This window comes from Paracoccidioides lutzii (assembly GCF_000150705.2).
Source record: "Paracoccidioides lutzii Pb01 unplaced genomic scaffold supercont2.15, whole genome shotgun sequence".
NCBI classification, from domain to species: domain Eukaryota; kingdom Fungi; phylum Ascomycota; class Eurotiomycetes; order Onygenales; family Ajellomycetaceae; genus Paracoccidioides; species Paracoccidioides lutzii.
Window position 1 is genome coordinate 649,231 of NW_015440961.1, and position 24,998 is coordinate 674,228.

Below are 24,998 nucleotides of genomic sequence, written 5' to 3' on the forward strand. Positions count from 1 at the left end.
TAGTCATTATTTGCATATACACACATGATTATGCTATGCAAGCTTGCTTAAGTTTATGTTCTCATCTCATTCTTTTCTTCCCTTTCCCAAGCAATTCATCCTTGTTATATAGGAGGACTAGCCTCTAGTTCTTAGAGCTTAATCCTCTACAATTCTTATGTATAAGTATTTTTTTTTCAAAGATAAGCTTCTTACTAGTATATATAATCTTTTTTATATTTTTAAAGAGTAAGCTTTGCTGAATTTGAATTCTTTTAATATTATATTGAAGAGTATGAATAATTATAGATGTAGCAATCTCAGTTGAAGCTGAATTAACTGAAAATATAGATTATTTTGTAAATCAATGAAGAACATACTCAAAAGTAAAAGAATAAATATCAGTGACAGCAAATATAAATTAAATATTTTTAGTTATTAAAGACTGATATTATACAGAAATAAAAACTAATAAAAAGCTTTTTTTATTATTTAAATAAATTTAAATTCACTGTAAAGAAGATTATTAACACTATGAGAATATACTTCTGCTAGAGAATTAAAGATATTAATATTTAAAAATTATAGTCAATGAGTTAAATATGAAAATAGTACTGTAAGAAGAATTTAATTTTGATTTGTGAAATTAATAAATCTCATATTAATATGAGAAAAGTATTTATTTAGAATAAAAAAATATTTTCTGTAATCTGCTTTAATCTTGATGTGCTCATCAAAGATCTACTTTAGTTAGTTAAATTTATAGTCATCATTACTTTAATCTTTTTTAAAAACTGTAAATAAGCTGTATTATTCTTATTCAAATTCTCTAGTCATGTATTTAATATATCATAAAACTCTTCTTGATAAATAAAAATAAATAAAAGAGCTGTTTTATCTGCACATATTACTGTGAGTAGAGAGATAAATTCACAGCTGTCATTTTGAACTATAGTAATTCACTTTGTCTTCAAAGTTTCAACTGAAATGATCTGCTTAGTAGCCTGACTGATATGAATTAAAAAGTCCTTTTCATTAAAATTATAGATATTTAATGACTCAATATTATATTTTTTGATCTTCTCATTTAACTATATAATCACACAGCACAATAATTAGCAAGAGTCTATAGAGAACTTAGTGCAAGAAAACAAGCAAAAGATCAAAATACTAACTGAAAATAATACTCAAAATAAGTAAAATTATCTGCTATTTTATATTTTTAATCAATGCTATGAATATAAATTCTTTGAATTTGAGTTTTATAATGCTCAATAAAGTGTTTCACTTAATAAATTTTAATAGATTCTTTAATAATTTATATAATAAGATTTTAAATAATTTGAGATGTAGTAGTAAAATTATGAGCTGCAAGCTTCCTTATATGAAGCAGAAGTATTTGTTTTTACTAATTTGAAAGCTTTTTCTTATATTAGAAGACTGCTTTATTTTGCATAAGTTGCAAGTTGTTATAATAATAGTGCAGTATTTTCTTATTAATTGAGTACTTTTTAGCAGTCGTAGTGTAATTTTTGACCTTTTAAGCTCTTAAATTTTTAATTATAAGTTAAATAGCTTCTTTATTTGACATCTTGAAGTAGTAAAAGTTGAAGAATTAAATTGCAGCATATTGCAAAAATGCAGCTCATTTAGTGATACAGCTTATTTAGTAATAAATCATATTAACAATAATGTTGATGATGCTTATATTAAATAACTAAGCTAGTCAGTCTATATTTTGACAGATTCTTTTTTAATCACTCTATTCAAATCTAACTCATTATCTTTATTATATATTTTTTTAATCACATTATTAAAATAAAGTCTAATAATAAAACTGCTATAGCTACTGCTATGAAGAATTTAAAAAATAATATTTTTCAATCTGAATGAGCTGCTGTTAAAGTATATAATATCTCATAAAGCATATTGAAGAGTAGAAAAAATAATTTTATTTAATAAATAATTACTCATCAATATTGACAAAAGTTGAGTTCAAAGCAAGAGATCTTTCTAGTTAAATTAATAAAAGAGCAAGATTCATAAGGATTTCTACCCTTTCACATACATATATAAGAAATAGTAATTCAAATTATATGAATAAATTGAGATCTTATTCAGCTGAGTAAGAATTGAAAAAAAAAATTTCTCAAATAAAATTTTATAATAATATCTATGATTGACTGAAGGATTGAGTCTCAAAGAATAGAGAATACTTAGTAGAAAATACTTCAGCAGTTCTATAACTATTTTTCTAAGACACAACAGATTTATAAAATAGTTACTGAAAATATATAGAATATAAATGAATATGATATTGCTTTAGAAGTATATACAAATACTAGAATATTTACTGAGTAAAGAAAAGATATAATCTACATTAAATCTCTCTCTAATCATGAGTAAGTTTTAATTCTTGAAGCTATTAATACTGATGAGCACTATATAGACTTTTTAGTCATTTTTTAAGATTAAAATGCATAATCTAGCTAATTTGAGAATGTGAATATACTCAATTAAACCTGTACAATATCAGATAATAAATAGACATTGAATAATATATGTTTCAACTGATTATATATGATTTTTCTATTTTAAATATTTAAAAAAAATCAGTATAGATTATTAGTATTAGATGATTATACCAGTCATATCACTGTTGAATTTCTATGAAAATGTCATATAAATTTGATTCATTTAGTGTTTTTACCTGCTCATACATCTCATGTTCTTCAGCTATTGAATTTTGAAGTGTTTTCACTTATGAAGAGTTACTATAGAGCTGAGATCATTATTTTAAGCTATCTGAATGATGCAGCTCCTGTGAAGAAAAAAAGATTCATACAAGTCTATGAACAAGCACATTCAAAGGCCTTAGAATTTTATAATATACATAGAGGGTGGAAAGCAGCTGGTCTAGTGTCATTTAATCCTTTCAAGGGATTAGATTCCTCTTAGGTTTGAGATCAGGGTCAATCTAACCCTAGGCCAGGAACATCAACAATCTCTCTATCTTCTGAACTACAAGATCCCTTGCTTACAACCCCCTGAGATCCTAAACAAATAAGGCTCTGCAGCAGTTGAATAAGAAGAGAATTCTTACAAGAAAGCAGTGAGTTTTTCTTTGTAAAACTAGCAAGGTGATTGGTGAGTTGAATGTTCTACAAGCTGCCAGTCAGTCTACAATTTTTAAACTCTCTAATCAACTAGAGACCCTACAGCAGTCAAAAACCAAAAAGAAGATGGAAGTTGATCCAAATACCTGATTTATCAATATAGAAAGGATTAAAAAGGCTCAAGAAGAAGCTGCTGCTCTAGAGGCTAGGAAACAACTACAGAAGCCAGAAATTGAGGCTAAAAAAGCAGCAGCAGCAGCAGCTTTAGCAGCAGGTCTGGAAGCCTGCATGTTTGAATGGCAATTAGATTGAATTTGTAGTTAAATATTTACTCAAATAGGAAGAGGGGTTGCTTTGGATAGAGGGGTCGAAAAAGGGTCTGGTCGAAATATAGACTGGCTAGCTTAGCTTTTTCCCCTTCTCTCAGTTTTATTGACTCCAACACTCCGAGACACACTCCGAGACGAAAGGAACAACCACGCTTGTTCTCCCGAAAGGAATACTTCTTGATATCTTACTTATTTATATAAAAATAAATAAATATATAAATAAGTAAAATAAGATAAAAATAACAAAATAGAAGAGAAGGTCATTGCAATTTTCCATAGTTTGCGACTTTGTCCTTACACGCATGTATCACCCACCAACACTACGATATGCAGTAATAGAATCCTCCTCGAACCCCCTCTCGCGCTTTCGCGGCTTGGACGGGTTACAATGTTGCCAAGCAGCGATGACTGGCATACATAGATAGTGACCACGGAGGCTGTTTGCTTTTGCTAGTGGATCGCTGGGCAGAGAGCCCAAATAAAGCAATACCTTACCGCTGCCTGGTTAATGCGTCCGCCCTCGCCATTTCAAAATCCAGCCTGATGAAAACGGATTTATTTATGGGAATGTTGCCACAAACATCTCATGCTTTGGGTAACCCTGCTTCGCCTGTGAGAGCTTGAGACAGCGGCTGCCCACTACTGTTGGCACGCATCATGAATGGCCTTATCCTGCATGCTCGGGCAGAAGGCAGGAAACCCTCTTTCTTGGGCCACGATGTCAAACAATCGAAAGTCTTGAAGGAGCGGAGCAGTGTAGCATAGCACATGCTTTCTATGCTCGATAATTTATGTACTTGTCCAAGGGCCATATGGGGGTGTGAACTCGTCGCGATCAGGTTAATTCCCAAGGAGGGAATCCAAGAATCCATAGCCATTGAAAGAGCTCTGCAGAATGCTTTCTCACACGATCACGGGGCTTCCAAGGGTTTTGGGAGCATGTATGCAAAAAGAGCTAATGTGGATCCCCGCTCCAGACCCTAATTCATTAAGGGAAGGAATATCAATCTTCAACTGAGATGACAAGATTCAGGTGCAAACGTGTATCCAGATTTTAGATATTTTTCCCGTAGTCTATTGTTGAGGCCCAGTATGCCCCTTGGATCGGGGCCAGTATGGGCCATTGGAAAGGCTGCTGACTAACGACGCTTGAGGCCCGTGTCGCCAGCCGTAGTTAACACTTTTCTTAACGCCACGGCGCGAGACTTTTATTAAGTGGTCTTCTACACGCGAATTATTGAAGCTCGTACGAAGGTCGCCTCCTCAACATCATGCAGTTTTGAACATTGAATTGTCACTCAACTTACTGTCTGATATCATCTACCTCCCAACCAAAGTTTCTATATTTGCGCCATATCTCCATCATGTAGGTTTGCTTGCCTCAGTGAGCTTGGTGGTGTACCACTATTGACCATTGCTCAGGGAGAGCTTCGAGAATATCTACCTCGATTTATCGAAACAACCAGGCAAATGTAAGCTTGCAGAGAGCGGCTTGGGTTGGCGGCCATCAGGCGGCGGTGACACATTCACTCTTGACAGCAGCAATATTGGCGCAGCGCAATGGAGTCGAGCTGCCAAGGGTTATGAGCTGAAGATCCTCTCCCGTTCCTCGGGAGTCATTCAGCTTGATGGATTCGAGCAAGAGGTACCAAATCAAACTACGAAACTATCGTGTTCAATTACCGTTAATCGCATCTAACACGGAGGTGTCAGGATTTTGACCGAACAAGCAAAGCCTTCAAGATCTGGTACGGCATCAACATCGAAAACCGAGAACATGCGCTTCGTGGATGGAACTGGGGGAAAGCAGAATTCACAAAAGCAGAACTCACATTCAATGTGCAAAACCGACCCGCATTTGAACTCCCTTATTCGGAAATATCAAATACAAACCTTGCGGGCAAGAACGAGGTTGCTGTTGAATTTGCACTTCCTGTTGATGGCGTTAACGGAACGAACGGACAATCAGAGGGTAGTACGAAAAGCAGAGGTCGGAAAGCTGGCGCCGGACGGGATGAGCTGGTAGAGATGAGATTTTACATTCCTGGCACAGCTCTTAAGAAGGAGAAACCAGAGGGTGAAGAAGGAGAGGGAGACGAGAAAAGCGTTCATGGCGAAGAGGCAGAGGAACAAAATGCGGCAAATTTATTCTATGAGACTTTGATGGATAAAGCTGAAATCGGAGACGTTGCTGGAGATACATTTGCTACCTTTTTGGATGTGCTACATCTCACTCCAAGGTCAGAAAATTCGCATTCCGCCTCTTCCTTGCGGGAATACTATTACTAACATAAACACAGAGGACGATTCGATATTGATATGTACGAAAGCTCGTTCAGATTACGAGGCAAAACATACGACTATAAAATTCAGTACCAGTCGATTAAGAAATTCTTCCTCCTGCCGAAGAATGACGATACCCATACATTGATCACGTTAGGCTTGGATCCCCCGCTTCGACAAGGCCAAACGAGATATCCATTCCTGGTTATGCAGTTGAAACTTGATGATGAGATCAGCATCGATCTAAATATGACTGAGTATACCACCATCCTCTCTCTATAATCATTTCCTCACGGGCCACTAACACCTTACAACAGTGAATTGCTCCAAACCCGTTACAAAGACAAGTTGGAGGCCCATTACGAGGAACCCATTCATCAAGTTGTAACGAAAGTATTCCGCGGCCTTTCCGGGAAAAAGGTCGTCATGCCCTCAAGGGATTTCGTCAGGTCAGCAACCGCTTTGTCTCATACCCTTTCTGAGCATCGGAGCAAAAATTCAGGCCCACACTCCAATCATACCCAATCACCCAATGGACGTCATAGGCCGAAAGTAACTGACCCCAAGTCTAGTCATCATGGGCATTCCGGTGTCAAATGTTCCATCAAAGCGAACGAAGGGCTCTTGTTCTGTTTGGACAAAAGTTTCATGTTTGTACCAAAACCAGCGACCTACGTGCAAATCGAGAATATATCCGTGATCACCATGTCCCGTGTTGGTGGTGCGATTTCCGCTAGTCGAACGTTTGATATCACGATGACCCTTAAAGGGGGAATGGGAGAACACCAATTTAGCAATATTAATCGGTATAGCCCCTTCCGTGGCCACAACTCTGGCTGAAGTAGTCTTTCAATGAATGATTTACTGACAATGGGACAGCGAGGAACAACAACCCTTGGAAGAATTTTTCAAGGCGAAGAACATAAGATTTAAGAACGAAATGGCCGATGACGTAAGTTAAAAACTTCCTTTCTCGCCCCGATCTACTCTAATATAAAACGATACACTGACAGTTTTCCCAGTCATCCGCCCTTATCGCCGCCGCTCTCGACAATGAAGATGCCTCCAGCGACGAAGAAATGGCCGCCGGCAACGACCGTGGTTCCGCAGACGAAGACGAAGAATCTGTCGACGAAGACTTCCAAGCAGAGTCCGAGTCTGACGTTGCGGAAGAATATGACTCTGCTCACGAAAGCAGTGGTAGTGGAAGTGATGCTGAAGTAGATGACGGGGATGAAGAAAATGATGCCGCCGCTGATGAAGATGAGGACGAGAGACCGAAGAAAAAGACCAAGGTCACAAAATGAGCGTATGGGTCCGTGGGGCACGGAGGATTTGCTAACTTTGTATCATCATCTTCCTCTTTTTTTTTTTTTTTTTTTTTTTTTTTTTTTTTTCGCTTAATGCGATTTACTTACCGTTGATGCGCTAATGAGATTTTGTCTTTCCTTTGCGGGACACTGAGCTGGAAACTTTTTCCTTCCTAACTGATTGTTATTACGATAAAATGAAACTGGCGGGTTTGTTCTAAAAGGGGGTTATCTCGAATCCGTTTTGCGCTGCCTCCACTTGATTTACGACTTTGCAAATATATAATGACTCTGGTATTTGTCCCATGTCGTTTATGATGGTTATCTTCGAAGCCGCAAAGCAATTGGTAATGTCTCCCTTATGACAAGGACGAAAGACCTTGGTTTTCTGAGTCCTGTCTCTCGTGGTCCCCCTGATGCCTGATATATTTTCAACTGCCTCACGATTTGGTATCACGTCACATGTCGGACCTCAGCCACGGTTTTGTGGCGCAGTGCATACTTCTGCATGCAAATGTTTCGGGTCCCGTTTAACAAGAAGAATTTTCTTCTTTTGCTTGCCATGATGGACACGTGTAGAATGTTGGAAGGATGGTATCGGAATTGGGTCAATTTTAAACGTGTTGTTGCAGCTCATCTCTGGAGTATGAATGCACATTGTTGCTGAACCGGCGGTTGGGAACAATGGGGCGCTAGCTGACGGAGAGGCCGAGTGAAGCACTAAGCAAATATGCCGAAATAGCGGGTTCTCGAGGAGGGAAACTGCCATCCCGTTTATTATCCGATGGGTGGAGCGAGGGCATGGGTTTGAATTGTTCCAAGCGAAAAATCGAACTCAATGATTTAAAATGATTCCAAGGACAAAATAATCGAAATGACAAAGTCAATGTTTAGGCCCCAAGTGGGAGTGTCCTTTGAGGGCACTTTGAAAATCTGGAATTCTAGATTTTTCCGACAAAAGAGGCAAACGGAACTAATGTTTCCGTATCACAGCACAATCACCACATCTGGTGATGATGTGCATGTTGATAGGAGAAAAGAAAATGTCATCAAGTGTTCTGTAAGGGTTCCAAGGTTTGCTCCCCTTTGCTAGCAACGCAACGGTGCTCGGTCCGCTTCCCTTCCCCTTAGGGATTCCCTTCCCGCTAGTTAAGCTCTTTTGAAGATCCACTCCGAAGTGACCATTTGGATTGACAAGAAAGGGAAGGGTTGAGGAGTTGGGATGGGGGTGTGAAAGGACAGGGGCCAGTTCTGGATAATGACTGGCTGGAGGGCGAACCCTTCGCTCGGTTGTCATTTTGGTAACGTGACTTTGTGGTGGTGTGGAGCTCAAATGAATTCATGGTCTTTTCTCGTGCCGGGTTGGGAGATATTTCCCATCCTGTTATTCGGTGTGTTACCCGCGACAGGGTTACCGTGTTAGGGTTAGAAACTTCAATCAGACCTTCTGAGAGTGTTTTCAACGGGTGGGAACATTGAGGGTTTCATGATGAAAGGAATGATAAACGGAATTGAGTCAGGCAAGGCATTTTGACCCTAAATAGAACTTCATTGGAAATAGGTATTTACTACGTCCCATCAAACCATGGCGGTTCGAAGACTGGTTGCTGTCAGGCCACAGGAAACGGGCTGCACTTTTGGGGGGGAGATGAAGATACAATACAATAGATAGATAGAGCTTCCCAGAACTCATCGTCTACCATCTGTTTTGGGCTCAAACTTGCATCCCTAACATGTTTATTGTATGCTTCTAGTAACACAGCGACCTCAGGAGTATTATCAGGTATCATGGACATACTCCGGAGTTCAGAATCAAAGACGAGAGATAGACCTTGGAAACCCCCAGCCACATGTTGATGACTAACAGACTGAACCTTTGGCTGGTTCTGGCAATATCACGTGGTTTGGCCGACCAGCCAAACATCCCTTCTGGCAAGGCTGATGTTGAACTTTGACGCGATGAGCCTGTCAGGAGATTTCCAGGGCTTGAAAACCGCGACATTTTTTATCTATCGCCGTCAACTCAAAGAAAAAAATCCCATGACACACCTTCGCATTGACCACTCTGAAGCTGCTCTAAATCTCCTTTCTCTTTCATGCCTCTCTACTTTCTGATACCTCTTTCTATTTAACCACGTGTCTCATCATGCAAGGTCAAATACATTGAATTTTTTGCGAAACCTTTCCCCCTTAAAGACCACAACGGCAATCTCCTCTTCAAGCGTACCCCCAAAAGTTTCTAGAAGTTATCTCGACTCTCAATTACCACTCTATCCACGCTTGCATCTACAATAATATAAAGGAATCCCCCGCTTTCATTCTCATCCTCCTTCGTGCCACATCCTCCGCCATGGCGGTCGAATACGGCAAGAAAACTAATGCAGAACTCATTGAGATCCTCAAATCCCGCTCGCTGCCACACACAGGGAAGAAGGCAGACCTAGTCGCCCGATTACAAGAATGGGATAAGGCTGAAGCCGCAAAAGCAGCGGCCGCTGGTCCCGCAAAATCAGATGCAGTGGAGGATGTCATTGATTGGGACGACGATGCGACTACTGAAGCACCGGCACCTGTGAAACCAAGCAGCACCACGGCAGCCCCAGCTCCAGGAAGCCAAGTATCGACTACCACTTCAGCCCTCAAACAAAAAGTCGGTGTCGCTCCCTCCACAACTGAGCATTCCAAAGCTGCCAGAAGTGAGGTCAAGACGTCCGCACCAACTGCCCCCGGCGCTGTGGATCAAGTTGCTCCCGCGGGGGCAACAAAACGCACCGATGAGCAGTCCGCAGAGAAACCCGCAGTGGACTACAGCATAGGACTGTCAGCCACAGATCTGGAAGCTGAACTCGCGAAACGTAAAGCTCGCGCGGAGAAGTTCGGGATAGTAGAGGATTCAGCAACCGCTCTGGAACAAGCTAAAAAGGCCCTTGAGCGGGCGAAGCGATTTGGGACAGTTACGAAGGATGCATCTATTGTAAAGGGGCTGGATGAGGCGCTGCCGGATGGTCCAAGGAAAAGAGGTCGCGGGAATGATGAGGGGCAAAGTGGCCGTGGTGGGAAGCGTCGGGATTCCAGACGGGGTAAAGGTTATATGGGAAGAAGTGGAGGTGGAGGCTATCGAGGACCATCCCAACAAAAAGCGGGTGGGAATGAAAGTTCATGGAGCGAGCAGGATCGCATTGCGCTGGAAAGGAGGAAGAACCGGTTTGGGCAGGTTTAGAGGGTCGACTGCTAATTTGTCGTCTCCTGGTTTTTATTTCTCGGATGTCGTTTCTATTGCCCTTTTGGTTTTTTCTTAAGTTTCAACTATTATCTTTTGTTGTTTCTTGCCATTTTGTGATATGTGACCCGGGAGTTTGCTGGCATGGGGATTCTTTCTGATATTAACTTTGTTACTTTTTATTCTCACATTCTGAAGTCAAATGAAATCTATATTTTTATCATTACTCTCCGTGTTTGCATTTCTGTTTTATACATTCCCTTCGTCCCCACTATACCGTTACGCTTTTCGCGGCAGAGTTGATCGTTGTGAGAATTTCACACATTATAAGGCGCCCTAAAATGCACAAAATGAAAAGCAAAAGTTGTGTGAGAGGTATGTATATATAATATAATATATATAGTAGAGAAGGAAAGTTTTTTCACCCACGTATTATGTGGAAAAAGCAGCTGTACGGGCATTTAGATGTGGTTGTTCAGATATCCTGGTTATTCCGAACGTGTATTACCAGACATAAATAGGGCTAAATCCGCCTGACAGCCCACCGCCCGAGTTAGCAAACAATCCATGAATCTCAGATATTTTGGGCGAAATAAAAATAAACCTCCAGGACGCTCTAACGAGTTCATGCATTCCTTGGCTTCTTACCCCTCCTAATTTGCATGACGCGGTAAGTGCCTTATTGTATTAGCAAGGAAAACTTCGCCATGGAATCTGAGCTGCCCGAATGACAGATTGGACCGACATAAGCCCTGACTTTTCTCCTTGGGAAACTCACCAACCCCGTGGTTAATGTACCCGATTATGATTCATGCAGGAGCCCATTTGGCTTTGTTATGAACTTGTTCTTACCAACACTTACAGTGGATCAAGTTGAGCAGTCCCTACAGAGCTGAATTGTGCATGTATCCTGCATAAGTTCCTTGACGTGGTTCACTGCAGAACCAGTCTTCTGCAGCTTTAAGCGATCTAGCGTAAGACGTAAGAGAATAGAGGAGAAACAAGAAGGGTTTCAACTGAAAGCTTAGGTTTAACACCTCCGCATTGACTAGTTAAAGCCATCAAAGAGAGAAGAGTATGGAGCGGAATTGGATTCATTTATGAAAATAAATTTACACAACGAATCCCAGTTCATTTCTCATATAACCAAGAGAAACAAAATTTGAATCAGCGATATTCCTCACGGTTCGTGCTACACGTGCAATGATAAAGGCTTGTTGGCGCCATTCCAATACTGACATTGGCAGACAATAAGATTAAGTCCACAGTGTCGATTTTTAGTTTAGCAAATGGAAACGTTGAAATTGAAGAAGCGAGTAACGCAGCGTAAGGCATTATTATTATTGTATTCCTATTCTCCATACTAAGGAAGAGCTCTCTTCCATCTTTTTACCAAGGTCGTCGTTAGCTAGTTAACTTGTCATTAGTAGCTTAGTTGCTGGACTAGTTAACCCACCCCACGTTAAATCTCCTGGTGAAAAACGGTTGCGAAGATTGGTGTAAAATGTGGCAGAAATATGCCTTCGCCGAAACTCTCACATCGATAGGGTAGCGGTCTCTGATACTATTTGACTTTAGATCAGCAGAAATATAACTATCTAGAAATCAAAATGAAAAGTGTTTTCTTGCTTTTAGTGTCGCCATCCGCGCCTCGCTGCACGTCATATAGGACCCGGCTCGACTGTGCTTGGATTGGGCAACGACGAGAAACTAGCAATATAAATATGTCTGTCAAAATCATAGCTCCTTTTACTCTTCATACTTCTCCTGAATAAAACTCGATAGAATGTCCACACACTGGTGTCAATCGTTTGTAGTGGACGCCCGCAGTAGGCCTTCTTCACGAGAAGGACCGTATTGAATTTGAGCCTTTTGCGGAGAATGTCTTGAAATAGTTATCGGATCCCAGCGAGAGCCACTAATTAGCAAGAGTTGCATTGCGCCACACTAACTCTCAATCCCTTGATCCTTGTCTGCGAATCATCGAGCCGTTTGGCTGCTTCGTGACGCAATTGGCCGTCGGCAAAACAAATGGAAAACCTTCACCATCATAACAGACGCATGGGAAACATTTTCCCTTGTCGCGTAGCCTGGTATCGGTATGACATGCATATCCCAGGTATAACTGTTGATAGTGCTCATCAGAGTGGGATTTCAAAAATGTGAGATGTTTTAGATGATGAATCCATTTTTCTCTTAGTTATCGATAGGAATCTGAGGGAGAGGGAGGGTTTAGCATCTCCCAAGTCGTCTTGATGATGTGTTTGATATTCGGTGCAGACGGACTGTGCAAGAGTAGCTGCGTAGCATAACTACTGGCTGGTTACTGACACTTTTAGACTTCGTGAAACTGATTGGTAGACGGAGGCTCCTACAATTAAAAGGATCACCACAGAATATTGGGTTGTTGACGGCACGGCACGTCTGATGGTCTGTGTCAAGACGCTCTCGTGGAGTTCTCCTGCTCTGCGCTGACCGCTGATAGGTAATGGAGATGACTACTTGATCATGTGGGCGGGGAATGGCGAAGTTTGGGGAACGAGAGCCTGTGGGAAAACGTACATGTCTCTTTCGTACCCTGGACCTGTGACTGGCGACAAGCAGCATGAATGGTCAAGGCCAGCAGGACACAAACCATAGGCGCTGAAATTGGCTGGGAGACAATGAAAGAGATGGTTATCGTCATGGACCCCCTTGGACGCTGGATATTGCGATGTTCCTTATTTACTGGAGATAATAAAATAGCCTTGTGGCAGTCAAACCACATGATCTAGCTAGCCGGTTGTTTCTTTAACGAGCACAACATCAGAAAGCTGAGATCAACGATGATTTTATCTGCAGCCTGTGGTCATTGACTGGCTGCGACAGAGTCGACTCCACCTCAAGATCTCTTGCATTGTGATTGAATAATAATCATAGCTATTTGAATGAGGTATAAATATGTCGCATCTAATGAATGGCGATTTTTGCGGTGTCCACTGCCGCACCGCTGTGAGCATATCAGAACGCTGCAATCCCGATGTCCAGCTTCCTTAATACCTGCAGATGCTCACTCAGGCCAATACTGGCCAGTCTCGAGGAGTTCTAGTCAGGTTAGTCCGGTGGAGACGCCTCCCCGTGACTCGCCACCTCCAATAAGCCCAGGCGTCAGAAAAAAAAGTCTTCTTGTTAGCGGAACCCCCCCCCTTAGCAACCGTGCTCCGTACCGCACCGCTATCCGCAACTCTCCTTTTGACTGATTGAAGGAGCTAGGTCCTGCTAACCAGAGTCTCCCCAGTCATTCTCGCCGGTTGCTCAGACTGAGACTCCGTCGATGAATGCCCACAGGCGCCCGGCTTCTTTGCACCCCTGTCTGGTCTTTGACCCGGAGCCTAGGGGCACAAGGTCCCCTTGTGGACCTTAAAGAGAAGTCGACAGCACTTCTGTGTTCTTGTTCCTACGTTGTTTTCTTCTTTTTTTCACCTTTCCTGTTTTCCAAAGAGGAATCAGAGCTGCTTCTTGAAGTTTTTTTACTACCATTTTGGCCAACCTGTCGCCCTGGGACCGCACTCTGCATAATGATGGCACTTGGTGTCTGATCATTGACGTGGCCGTCCTTGAGTCGCTCGCCTTGTAATCTCCACAGGCCCCCTGCCACATTTGTTTAGCCACAACTCCCTGCAATAAGGCCCTAACCGCCCCGCTGTGTGTGGCGAAGTTGCATATATGCAATATTTTTGTCCAAGTGCTTTTGCTTGTTTGCATTGAGCATCTACAACAGCAAGTGTATCTGACGACTATTAAAACTCTTTTCATACAAGAGTTTTTCATATATATATTTTCTATAAAGTGCTCATTTTTTCTTTTTGTTTCTTTTTATATTGTTAAAATAACCTGTTTTCAATCCTGTATAATTAGTTGTATCTCTATTTTCCCTTTCTTAAAACCCATGTATTTTGCGGCACAACCACCAAGGATATCAGTGATTCCCATGATTGATTCTCATATCGCAAAGTAAGAAGGGATGGGACAAGACAAGGTCTGACTGTAAGTCATCATATCATGGCAATATTAAATCCCAGTTCCCCTTGAGGCCTATCTTTGACCTTGATGCAGATCTGATGTGGATGTCGTTCCCATGTCGCTCCAAGGTTTCCATCTGTTATGATTCTGGGACTTCCTGGTCACTTAGCAATCTTTCGTCAGGTCGGATCCCCATACGGGAAAGGGTTTGAACTCAGGTTGCACCATGACGTCCCACAAATTTGATCGTGGGCGGAGGCTAAGACAGGAGGAAGTGACGGAACCTCCTCAGAATGCCCTATCGTCTAGGATTCCGGGTGTACCGAATTCCAACCAGTATGTTTCTACGGCGACTAGATCCCAGGTATCCAGGCCATCTCTACCTTCCAGAAATAGACGAGGATCGTCCGTATCTGAAGGCGAGGAAGCAAATCGAACGCGGATTCCGATACCCCACAGGACAAATATTTCGTCAAAGGAAAATGGCCAGTCAATAGGAATTCCCCAAGCCTCAAAAACTGGCTCAGCTCTGGCACCCAGCCCAATACTCTTGATGAGCAAGATGGCTTCGCCTGCGCATCTTCGATCGAAGCCAGGTTGTGCGGAATCTGCTAGGGCTGGAAAGTCTTCAGCAGAGGGGCGGTCCCGTAATGTTTTGCGGAGAAAAGCTCCCTCGATAGAACAGTACACTGAGCAAAGTAGGGCAAAATCAGATCCGTCAAAGTCTGGTGCTTTTGGACTGAACACTTCTCTATCGAATATGGAAGATAGCAAAGCATTCAACTTGGAACCCCGTTCCTTAGGAGTACCTCAGAAGAGTATCAGCCAGGGTCAAGCGCAGCAGGTGCTACCCCTGTCAGTGCCTCTACCATCAACGATTCAAATGCAGAGCAGGACTGGCGAAACCTACGTCACTCATATCCCAAAAGAAATCCCAAAGGAGATCCCAAAAGAACTAGCTGGACCCACAAGAGCTGTAAATACAACCAACCTTCCACCTCCAACCCCCAATTTTGCCTCCACCAGCAGCCCTTCCACTAGATACTCCGAATCGCCTGGCCCATGGAGTAGTAGGACGTCCACTCCAACATCAATGTCTTCATATTCTCCTGGAATCACACAGCCAACAAAGGTTGGATCCCGGTTACGACAACCGAGTTCATCTATGTCTAGAAGCCCTTTGCCTCGACAAGCCACCGCCCCTGTTCCTGCAGCTGTCACCAGAAATAAAGACGCCGTGGCGTTTTATCCAAGGACACCACGTAAAACTCAGACTCATCCTCCTCTGGCATCAATGAAAGCTGAGAAGCCTGAAAGGCACTATGTTGTTGAGAAACAAAAGAAATTTGATGTTCCCTCTGATGTTCACCTGCCTCTAAAATCATCCATTAAGTTCAATTCTGCGATGTCAAAGGGAGACGATGTTACTCAAAAGCCCAGGGCCGACTCAAACAAGCAGGAAGAAAAGCAGAATATCGAACCATGTCAAAGCAAGTTTGAAAAGACTTCTCGTGTCTCCCCTCCGGCGTCGACCCTCCCGCTATCTAGGCCTAGTCGTGCAGGTACAAGTGGCCTGGAACTCAAACCCTCTCCAGTAATTCAGAGTAACATCACCAACCTGAAACACTTGGGGCATAAACGGCAAGCATCTAGTGACCACACATATCGCAAGCATAGTCCAACTCACCATATCAATTCATCAATGGAATCGCTACAGTCAAAAGCTTCAATCCCGATAACTAAACGATATGTGTCCCCTTATTCCGCTAGCAGCCAGAACTTGTCAGCCTCTAAAGTTACATCACCTTCAAAGGATTCGCGATCTCACACGAAAGCAGTTGCCAAAGACTCTAAGGAGCCCAAAGAATCTGCATTAACATCTGGCACAAGGCGGTTTGGAATATTTTCTAGGAAAGCAAAGACAGATCCAGAAGTTAATGCCCCCGATGGTAAGGATAAGCCCAGCCGACGCGGACCAGCTGCAGGAACAGGCCATGAAGGGTATGGAAGGTACGCCCAACGTGGCCGAAGATCCAGTATAAGCAGCGGTAACGGAAAAGCAAGATCCTTAAGCACGGCTGTTTCGACGAGAAAAGGCAGCAATGCTAGTCGAACAGAGTCGGAAATGGATGACTTCTTGCTAGATCGTCTTGAGCCGGTCATCATCAGTGGAGGAGGCGTAGATGGAGAAGAGCTGCGTCGAACCCAAAGCGAACAGAGCACAAGTGGTGTGAGCGTCGCCTCAACAGTAAATTCACAGCCGAGTGTGCAAATTTCGAAACCCGTCGGAGACTCTTCTGAATCACTGGCCTCACACGAAACTTTTGGCCCTTTGCTTCAAAGACTGAACCAAAAGGAGAAGAAACCCGGCTTGGTTAATTGTCGTTCTTTCGGCAAGCCACAGCTTTTTGGAGCTAAGAAAGACACGACTGTGCAACTATCTGTAAATACTGATGTGCTAAAATCACGACCTTCTATTGACAGTTGTAATACTAGCCAAACATCTTTTTCCCAGACCAGCGTGTCTATTACTATGAATGATCGAGTTCAGGACATAACGGACGTGAAGAAACCCGACAAGAGAGGAAAATGGAATTTTTTTCAAAGAAGCCACCAAAACTCGCGAAAGGGGTCCACTCCTCAGCCAAGCTCAAGAGTTGAAGTACCGGTGGCAATATCTAAGCTTCCTTCTAAACAAATCGCTCACTATGCCCTTCTCGAGGACGAATACATTGATTCAGAGTCTCTCAAGGAAATTTTTCAAAGAATCGAGGAATCACCGCCAACGGAGGACGATCAAACCGAAGAAGTTCCTCTTGGGCTTGGATTGAAACAACCGCACGGCCATTCTGTTCTGCTTCCATCTCCACCCCTCCTCTTATGTGGATACACTTTTGAAAAGCCTCAGTCGTCACCTCCAAAGGTATTTTTCAATAAAAATATCTTCGGAGATAAACCAAAAACAGATGCTCAGCCGAGATCTGACGATGTTCGACAACGGTCTAATCGACTCGCACCAGTTGGACGAATTCCTCAGGTTGTCTCCAGCCGAGAAGAGCAAGCAACCTCACCTATCCCTTCATTTTCTCGCCCTTTCAGTAGGATTGAAATCCCTTCCTTATCCTCCACAGCCAATTCCCAACCTACCCCGTTTTATAATCCTGGTCGCCCTCCCACAGGTCCTCAGACGGAAGTTCTCCCAAGCCAGGAGTTCTATCCAGGGTCCGCAATTTCATATCCCTTTGCCCAACTCTTGTCTGGTAGCAATCCTGGCTACAACCGAAAGGATCGCGAATTTTTGGCTTTCCCTAGGGGGAAATCTGTCACTTCGGGATCCAGCAGCTCAGAGGGCCGTGTGAGCCTAACTGCGATAGCTGCCGTAGAGCCACGACCAGATTCAGAGCTGCATGAAGATGAGATTTGGAACGAATATGATGAGTTTATCGATACTGTGCTGTCTCCTAAATCTCCCCATAAAGCTAGAAGGTCGACTCCTTCCCAACAGTCCTTTAAAATGGCCACCCGTGCCAGCAAGACCCTTCAGGAGGAGCTTAACGGACTAAGTAACGTCAATTATCTTCTTGCCAGCCCTTCTGAATATTCAAACTTGCATCGATCAATGTCCTCTGCAAGGTCAAGCGGTAGCTTGGTCCACCTGCGCAGATCCATGATACTCTCAGCTCTCCATTCATCCATGACTCCATCCACCCCCGTGTCCTTCAACGATCCTTACAGTCGTTATAACAATAAGGATAGTACAGAGTTGGTCAACCAGGGCGATATATTGCACGTCCGACAGGCGGATTCAGAATCGGATACGATTAGGGAATCTTCATTTTCCACGCCTAGGAACAGCGAGGCGGGTCGTCGTAAAAATACAATGCTTCTAGATATAGCAGAGCGGGATAGGAACGGTACAATCGCACAAACAAACCTTCGTTCAGGCTCCCTCATGACAAGTCGTTGGTTATCATTTGGACGAGTACTTTTCAGCCCGGCACATAATCACCTTCAAGAGCAAGATCAAGATCGAGGCCGAGTTCTTGTTATTGATGGGCTGGGAAATGACGATTGGTCATTTTACTGTGCACTGACGTATCCCACTGCGACTGTGTATAGCCTTGGATTTTCAGTGCCTTCCGCCAGTTCCAATAATCCTGCAGCTTGGAAACCTCCTGCTAATCATCGAACTATCCACCATGTTGATATGGAAAATCCGTTTCCGTTTCCGAAGGGCTTTTTCATTGCAGCAGTTATTCGATTCCCAGCAGCATGCTCTGACGCTGGATTGCGAGCTACTATCTCGGAGTGTAAGCGCGTCTTACGACCTGGGGCCTATCTTGAAATGAATATCATGGACCTTGACATGGTGAACATGGGGACTAGAACTCGAAAGGCTGTTCGCATGCTAAAGGAACGTATATGTATGGCAGATCCAAGCATAAGCCTCAAACCAGCAAGCGATAACATTCAGAGGCTGCTCGGAAAGCGAGGGTTTGAGAATTTGAATCGCTGCATTGTTGGCGTACCAGTTGCGGGTACTCTTTTGAGTTCGTCTGATACGTCCAGTTCCAGCCGGTCAACCATCGCAACACTCCCCACACCGACAAATCCCTATGGGCTTAATTCTGCGTCTACCACTAGAGGTAACCGTAGATCGAGACGGCCTCCATCGGATGACCCTAGCGTTTCTCTCGGTGATCTCCTTTCTGACTCAAACCCTTCCGAGTCCAATGATGAATCCATTGCCAAAATGGTAGCCAAAGTTGCCCGTTGGTGGTATACTCGCTGCTACGAGGCTTTCATACTCCCTGACGGAAACCCGGATTACAGTATCTGGGCTGATAGAAGGGTACTTCGAGAATGCCAAAGGCGTGGGACGGGTTTTCGGTTATTGATTGCTTATACGCAAAATCCAAGTGGACCTAGAAGGACAGCAAGCGTTTAAGAATTTGAGAACAAAGTGGGAGTTATGGATTGTTAGGGTGTATTTTTATGCGAAGTCTTCTGGATTTACCTTCCCCGCAAGCTTCAGATGCCGACAATCCAGGGGACGAAATCCTTCAGTACCCCTAGGGGAGCGTGTTTATCATGATCGATATTTATTTAACGACAGAACCACGATATCCTTCATACAACCTTGTCCTTTGTCCCTTTATCGATTCAAATACGACTACAGATGATGAACGCTTTTAACGGTCTTTCTCACTTTTTTATCTATATGAGAGAAAAAGAAGATATAACAGATAAGACAGGGCAACCAATCCAAAATGCCAAATTTAAACGAAGATTTCCCAATCGACCTCGTGGTCCAACTCCTTTTGACGTTTTGTATATTTTTTCTTCCAAGTGTTTTAACCTTTTCCCTTCTTACGACTGGCCTCGTTCTATTCCCTTTTGTTATTTGCTTTTTTTTTTTTTTTTTTTTTTTTTTTTTCCTCTCTCTACGGGAGTTTATTTATATTTTTTTTATATATCTCTTCAGTTATTACGGCGGCAAGCGTTGAAATGATGTTTTTGTGATACCAATGTCTTAATGATGATTTTACTCATGACTCGGGACGTTTCATAATGATTTTTGGATGATTTTTGATGCAATTTCCTTTTCCTTTTCCTTTATCCCCCACTCTATATATTTATGCCTCCTGTCATGTATCTACATATCAGGGTATGAGAAACACGTTTATTATGATCATGTCTATATAATTGAAGGTTTAGTTCCATTGATTACCTAATTTCTTTCAAAGAGAATTGAGAAGTCTGATACCTTCAATCTCTCAAGCACTGATTGATGCTCATGACTTAGAAGCAGGATAACTGACATGATCCTTCACCTTTTAACTGCCTGAATCCCGTTTCTGGGTGTATACAACGGCCTTTTTGCTTTTCGACCGTTTATCCAACTGACTGGATATTTAGTTCTCTTGTAATTACGTGGGTAGTTCTGTGGTCTCTACGAGTGCTTTTTCTATCAAGTTACGCTCAGATTCCTAAACATTCGAATAAAGGAGCCTGTCTTGAAACGAGAAATATGTTTTTCATCACTTATTATTGATGTAGTTATCTTATTATGTCCTGAACAACAATGGCATCAGCATCACGTGCTAGCCTTGGAGGCCGCCATTCCCTTTGTGGCAAAATGCGAAAACTCGGTTTATTCAGCAATTGATTTTAAGCCTCCGAAAACATGCGACATCGTTTCTAAGCAACGACAGAAAACAGCAAAGAGAATAGCTGTTGCCTTCCCCATCAGTCCGTATCTAATTGTATCCTACCGCCTATTATTCATGCTAGCCCGGAGTGATCTCTTTTAGCTGGATCTGAACAATCCCCTGGACGCAAGCATGTCTGACGGTATGCAAACCCCCACGCTTGATGCCCATGTGCCACAATTAACATCTCCATTTCTAGCCGACTTCGAGGCCATAAGGCGCCTTCAAGCAGAGCGAAATGCTGCAGCCGCGAGCAAAAAAGGTTCTAAGACTTTCGATGCATCCAGCCAACGAACTGACGTTTCGACCAAGGCTTCCCTGACTGAATCCTTCGATACTACCCTGTACGATCGCAACGGAACAGACAAATATGCAGAATATAACACTTCCATTCCCGTCAACGGCGAAGATGAGGAAATAGAGGACAGTGATGGAGGGTACCGTCTGATCGGACAGTATACGGCGACAAAGGAGCAAATGAATGAATTTGCTACCGGGAAAGGCGTGGAGGAAGAGGACATCCTCCTGGGACGTGAGAAATCCTCTAGGATTTCAGAGCGTGAAACTGATTATCAAAAGCGACGATTTAACCGTGTACTTACCCCGACGCGCGCCGATCCTTTCGCTGCAAATGGGAATGAAGAGATAGAAGGTCAAACTTATCGAGATGTAATGGCCCTTCGCGAAATCGAAAAGGAGGAGGAGCGGGTAAAAAAACTGATCGCGGACAAACAAGCTCAAGGCCAACAAAATGGATCTATTGAACATAAACCAACTTTGCAGTTGGAGGAGACTGGCAAAGAAAATTTGGAAGCGGGTTCTACTGTGGCAGTTGCTTCGGGAAAGAAAAGAAAACAGAGATGGGACGTGTCGTCAGAATCGACTAGTGCACCAAGTGGTGACCAACCGACTGAAGTGAAACCGAAAAAATCTAGATGGGATCAAACACCTGTACCTAGCGCTCCAGAAGAGGCTCCCAAACGTCGGTCAAGGTGGGATCAAGCGCCATCTCTTGTCACAGCAACACCTGTCGGTAACGAAGGTCTTGCGACCCCAATGCATCCTTCCCAGGTGGCTGCACCTGTGGTGCAACCGGCATTTGGCACTGATATTTCGGGTCGAAACGCACCTTTGTCTGATGAAGAGCTGGATTTGATGCTCCCTTCCGAGGGATATAAGATTCTTGAACCTCCGCCTGGGTATGCGCCCATTCGAACTCCAGCCCGAAAGTTAATGAGTGCTCCAGCGCCAATGCCAATGCCAAGTGTCAGTGGGTTTGGGGGATTCATGATGCAAGAGCCCGAGAATGCCCGTGTGATGGGAAAGCAGCTCCCAACAGATATCCCAGGTGTTGGCGATCTGCAATTTTTCAAAGCGGAAGATATGCAATACTTCGGCAAGCTTGTCGATGGAGCAGATGAGAATACCATGTCAGTTGATGAACTAAAGGAACGAAAAATTATGAGGTTGCTCTTAAAGGTCAAGAACGGCACTCCTCCAATGAGGAAAACCGCCCTTCGACAACTTACCGACAATGCTCGCCAGTTTGGCGCAGGGCCTCTTTTCAACCAGATCCTTCCATTACTCATGGAAAAATCGCTCGAAGACCAGGAACGACATCTGCTGGTTAAAGTTATTGACCGTGTACTCTATAAACTCGACGATCTTGTTCGTCCCTATGTTCACAAAATCTTGGTTGTTATCGAACCCCTCCTTATTGACCAAGATTACTACGCTCGCGTGGAAGGTCGGGAGATTATTTCTAACCTTAGCAAAGCCGCAGGACTTGCCCACATGATTAGCACCATGCGTCCTGACATTGATCATGTTGACGAGTACGTACGAAATACCACTGCAAGAGCCTTCGCTGTTGTTGCATCTGCACTTGGCATCCCAGCCCTCCTCCCTTTCCTAAGGGCGGTATGTCGTAGTAAAAAATCATGGCAGGCAAGGCATACTGGCGTTAAGATTGTGCAGCAAATTCCGATTCTCATGGGATGTGCAGTTTTGCCACATCTGCAAGGCTTGGTGGATTGTATCGGGGACAATCTTAGTGATGAACAAGCGAAAGTCCGCACCGTTACTAGTTTGGCCATTGCTGCTCTTGCTGAGGCAGCAAATCCGTACGGTATCGAGAGCTTTCAAGATATCTTAGGGCCTCTTTGGACAGGTGCAAGAAAGCAACGTGGCAAAGGACTCGCTGGCTTCCTCAAGGCTGTCGGCTATATTATCCCGCTCATGGACGAGGAGGGTGCAAACTACTTCACTAGCCAGATCATGGAAATTCTCCTACGGGAGTTCTCTTCTCCCGATGAAGAAATGAAGAAGGTTGTCCTAAAGGTCGTATCCCAGTGTGCTGGAACAGATGGCGTCACAGCCGCTTATCTAAAGGAGCATGTGCTAACTGATTTCTTCAAATGTTTCTGGGTACGGCGCATGGCGCTTGATAAAAGAAATTACCGACAAGTTGTGGAAACGACAGTTGATCTGGGACAAAAGGTCGGAGTAAGCGAAATTGTGGACAAGATTGTTAACAATTTGAAGGACGAAAGTGAGGCATATAGAAAAATGACAGTGGAAACTGTCGAGAAAGTCGTAGCGTCCCTTGGTGCGGCGGATATTGGTGAAAGGCTAGAGGAGCGGCTTATCGATGGTGTCCTCTTTGCTTTCCAGGAACAGAGTGTCGAAGATATTGTCATACTGAACGGGTTTGGCACTGTTGTGAATGCACTTGGTACCCGTTGCAAACCATATCTACCTCAGATTGTCAGTACGATTCTCTGGCGCCTGAATAACAAGTCAGCAACTGTCCGTCAACAAGCAGCAGATCTGATATCTCGCATCGCCATGGTCATGAAGCAATGTGGTGAGGATGCTTTGATGGGTAAACTCGGTATAGTCCTTTACGAATATCTTGGTGAAGAGTATCCAGAGGTGCTAGGTTCCATTCTTGGAGCCTTGCGGTCTATTGTCACGGTTGTTGGTATCAATCAAATGCAGCCGCCTATTCGGGATCTCCTTCCGCGTCTCACTCCTATATTACGAAATCGTCACGAGAAAGTACAAGAGAACACGATTGATTTGGTGGGTCGTATTGCGGATCGAGGCCCCGAATCCGTCAATGCCAGAGAATGGATGCGAATCTGTTTTGAGTTGCTTGATATGCTCAAAGCTCATAAGAAGGGTATTCGTCGCGCGGCAAATAACACGTTCGGTTTCATTGCGAAAGCAATCGGTCCTCAGGACGTCCTCGCGACTCTTCTCAACAACCTTCGTGTCCAGGAACGTCAATCCCGGGTTTGTACAGCTGTTGCAATTGGCATCGTCGCGGAAACTTGTGCACCCTTCACCGTTCTCCCCGCGCTGATGAACGAGTATCGTGTACCCGAACTTAACGTCCAGAATGGTGTTCTCAAGGCTATGTCGTTTCTCTTCGAGTATATTGGCGAGATGGCGAAAGATTACGTTTACGCTGTTACTCCACTCCTTGAAGACGCATTAATTGACCGCGACCAGGTACACCGACAAACAGCTGCCAGTGTGGTGAAACACATTGCCCTTGGTGTTGTTGGCCTTGGATGCGAAGATGCAATGCTGCATCTCCTCAATTTGCTCTATCCGAATCTTTTCGAGACAAGTCCCCACGTTATTGATCGTATAATCGAAGCTATCGAGGCAATCCGCATGGCTGTCGGAACCGGCATTGTGATGAACTACGTTTGGGCTGGCTTGTTCCACCCTGCAAGAAAAGTTCGACAGCCTTATTGGAGGCTTTACAATGATGCATACGTTCAAGGGGCAGATGCGATGGTGCCATACTATCCTACCCTTGAGGATGAGGGTTTGGCGAGGCATGAGTTGGCGATTGTTCTGTGATTATCGAAATTGTTTGTTTTAACCTTTTTGGGGTGGGCTTTTTTTGATTATATCTAGCCTGTAATCTCTCACACTGAGTTCCTTTCATCTCTGGCTCGTTATTTCTACCATATGCGGTTCTTCTTGACTTTTTTTCTCTCACTTATTTGCGGCATGCGTTCAGCGGGTTGGATGTCCATTTCTTCACCTGTTCATTTCTGTTCTTGTAATAATATATCTGATTTAAACGCATCGCCGTATTTTTCAATCTCGAAATTGATGGAGAGATAATTCCGTAGTATTTTCGTGACGGCAACAACTTTACTCCTCTCCATGGCAAGCGGAGAATTCGAAGGTGTGCGTGTGTTATTACGGCTACGCCTCCTCGAGGTTGCTAGATAGGAGATATTCTATAATTCCACCCTAACTGTAGGCATAGCTGGCGTCATATATACCCTGGATGTACCCTTCAAGCCAGTCCAGGAAATCCGCCCTATACTTGAAAGTAAACGATAGATTCAGCTACAGGATGTTCAATTCTAAAACACAGGGGGCTCCAAGGATCCTCTGTTGGCTCCATGAGCCCAGCCATCGCCACCTTCATCGCCATTGTATGCGTGTTTTATAGTTTAAGGACGGGCAACAAGTCTATATATTGTAGGGGAGTAACTATGGCTTAAAAAGGATGAAAG

The 24,998-nt window shown here is 43.5% G+C and overlaps 4 protein-coding genes across 4 annotated transcripts; all 4 read left to right on the forward strand.

Annotated features, from left to right (window-relative positions):
- Positions 1–4,695: 4,695 nt before the first annotated feature.
- On the forward strand, positions 4,696–7,014 carry PAAG_05718 (FACT complex subunit pob3; the record flags this gene model as incomplete). The annotated part of the gene is made up of 8 exons (XM_015845662.1): positions 4,696–4,700; positions 4,847–5,069; positions 5,138–5,664; positions 5,725–5,964; positions 6,025–6,156; positions 6,280–6,513; positions 6,587–6,659; positions 6,730–7,014. The coding sequence occupies 8 exons, from the start codon at positions 4,696–4,698 to the stop codon at positions 7,012–7,014; spliced, it is 1,719 nt and encodes a 572-aa protein (XP_015699888.1).
- Positions 7,015–9,367: 2,353 nt separating this feature from the next.
- On the forward strand, positions 9,368–10,237 carry PAAG_05720 (hypothetical protein; the record flags this gene model as incomplete). Its single annotated transcript, XM_002792389.2, has 1 exon — positions 9,368–10,237. One exon carries the CDS (start codon positions 9,368–9,370, stop codon positions 10,235–10,237), a length of 870 nt encoding a protein of 289 aa, XP_002792435.1.
- Positions 10,238–14,465: 4,228 nt separating this feature from the next.
- PAAG_05721 (hypothetical protein) lies at positions 14,466–19,187 on the forward strand (the record flags this gene model as incomplete). The annotated part of the gene is made up of 1 exon (XM_015845663.1): positions 14,466–19,187. The coding sequence occupies one exon, from the start codon at positions 14,466–14,468 to the stop codon at positions 19,185–19,187; it is 4,722 nt and encodes a 1,573-aa protein (XP_015699889.1).
- A 1,396-nt stretch (positions 19,188–20,583) lies between these two features.
- PAAG_05722 (U2 snRNP component prp10) lies at positions 20,584–24,327 on the forward strand (the record flags this gene model as incomplete). Its single annotated transcript, XM_002792391.2, has 1 exon — positions 20,584–24,327. The coding sequence occupies one exon, from the start codon at positions 20,584–20,586 to the stop codon at positions 24,325–24,327; it is 3,744 nt and encodes a 1,247-aa protein (XP_002792437.2).
- Between the last annotated feature and the right edge of the window lie 671 nt (positions 24,328–24,998).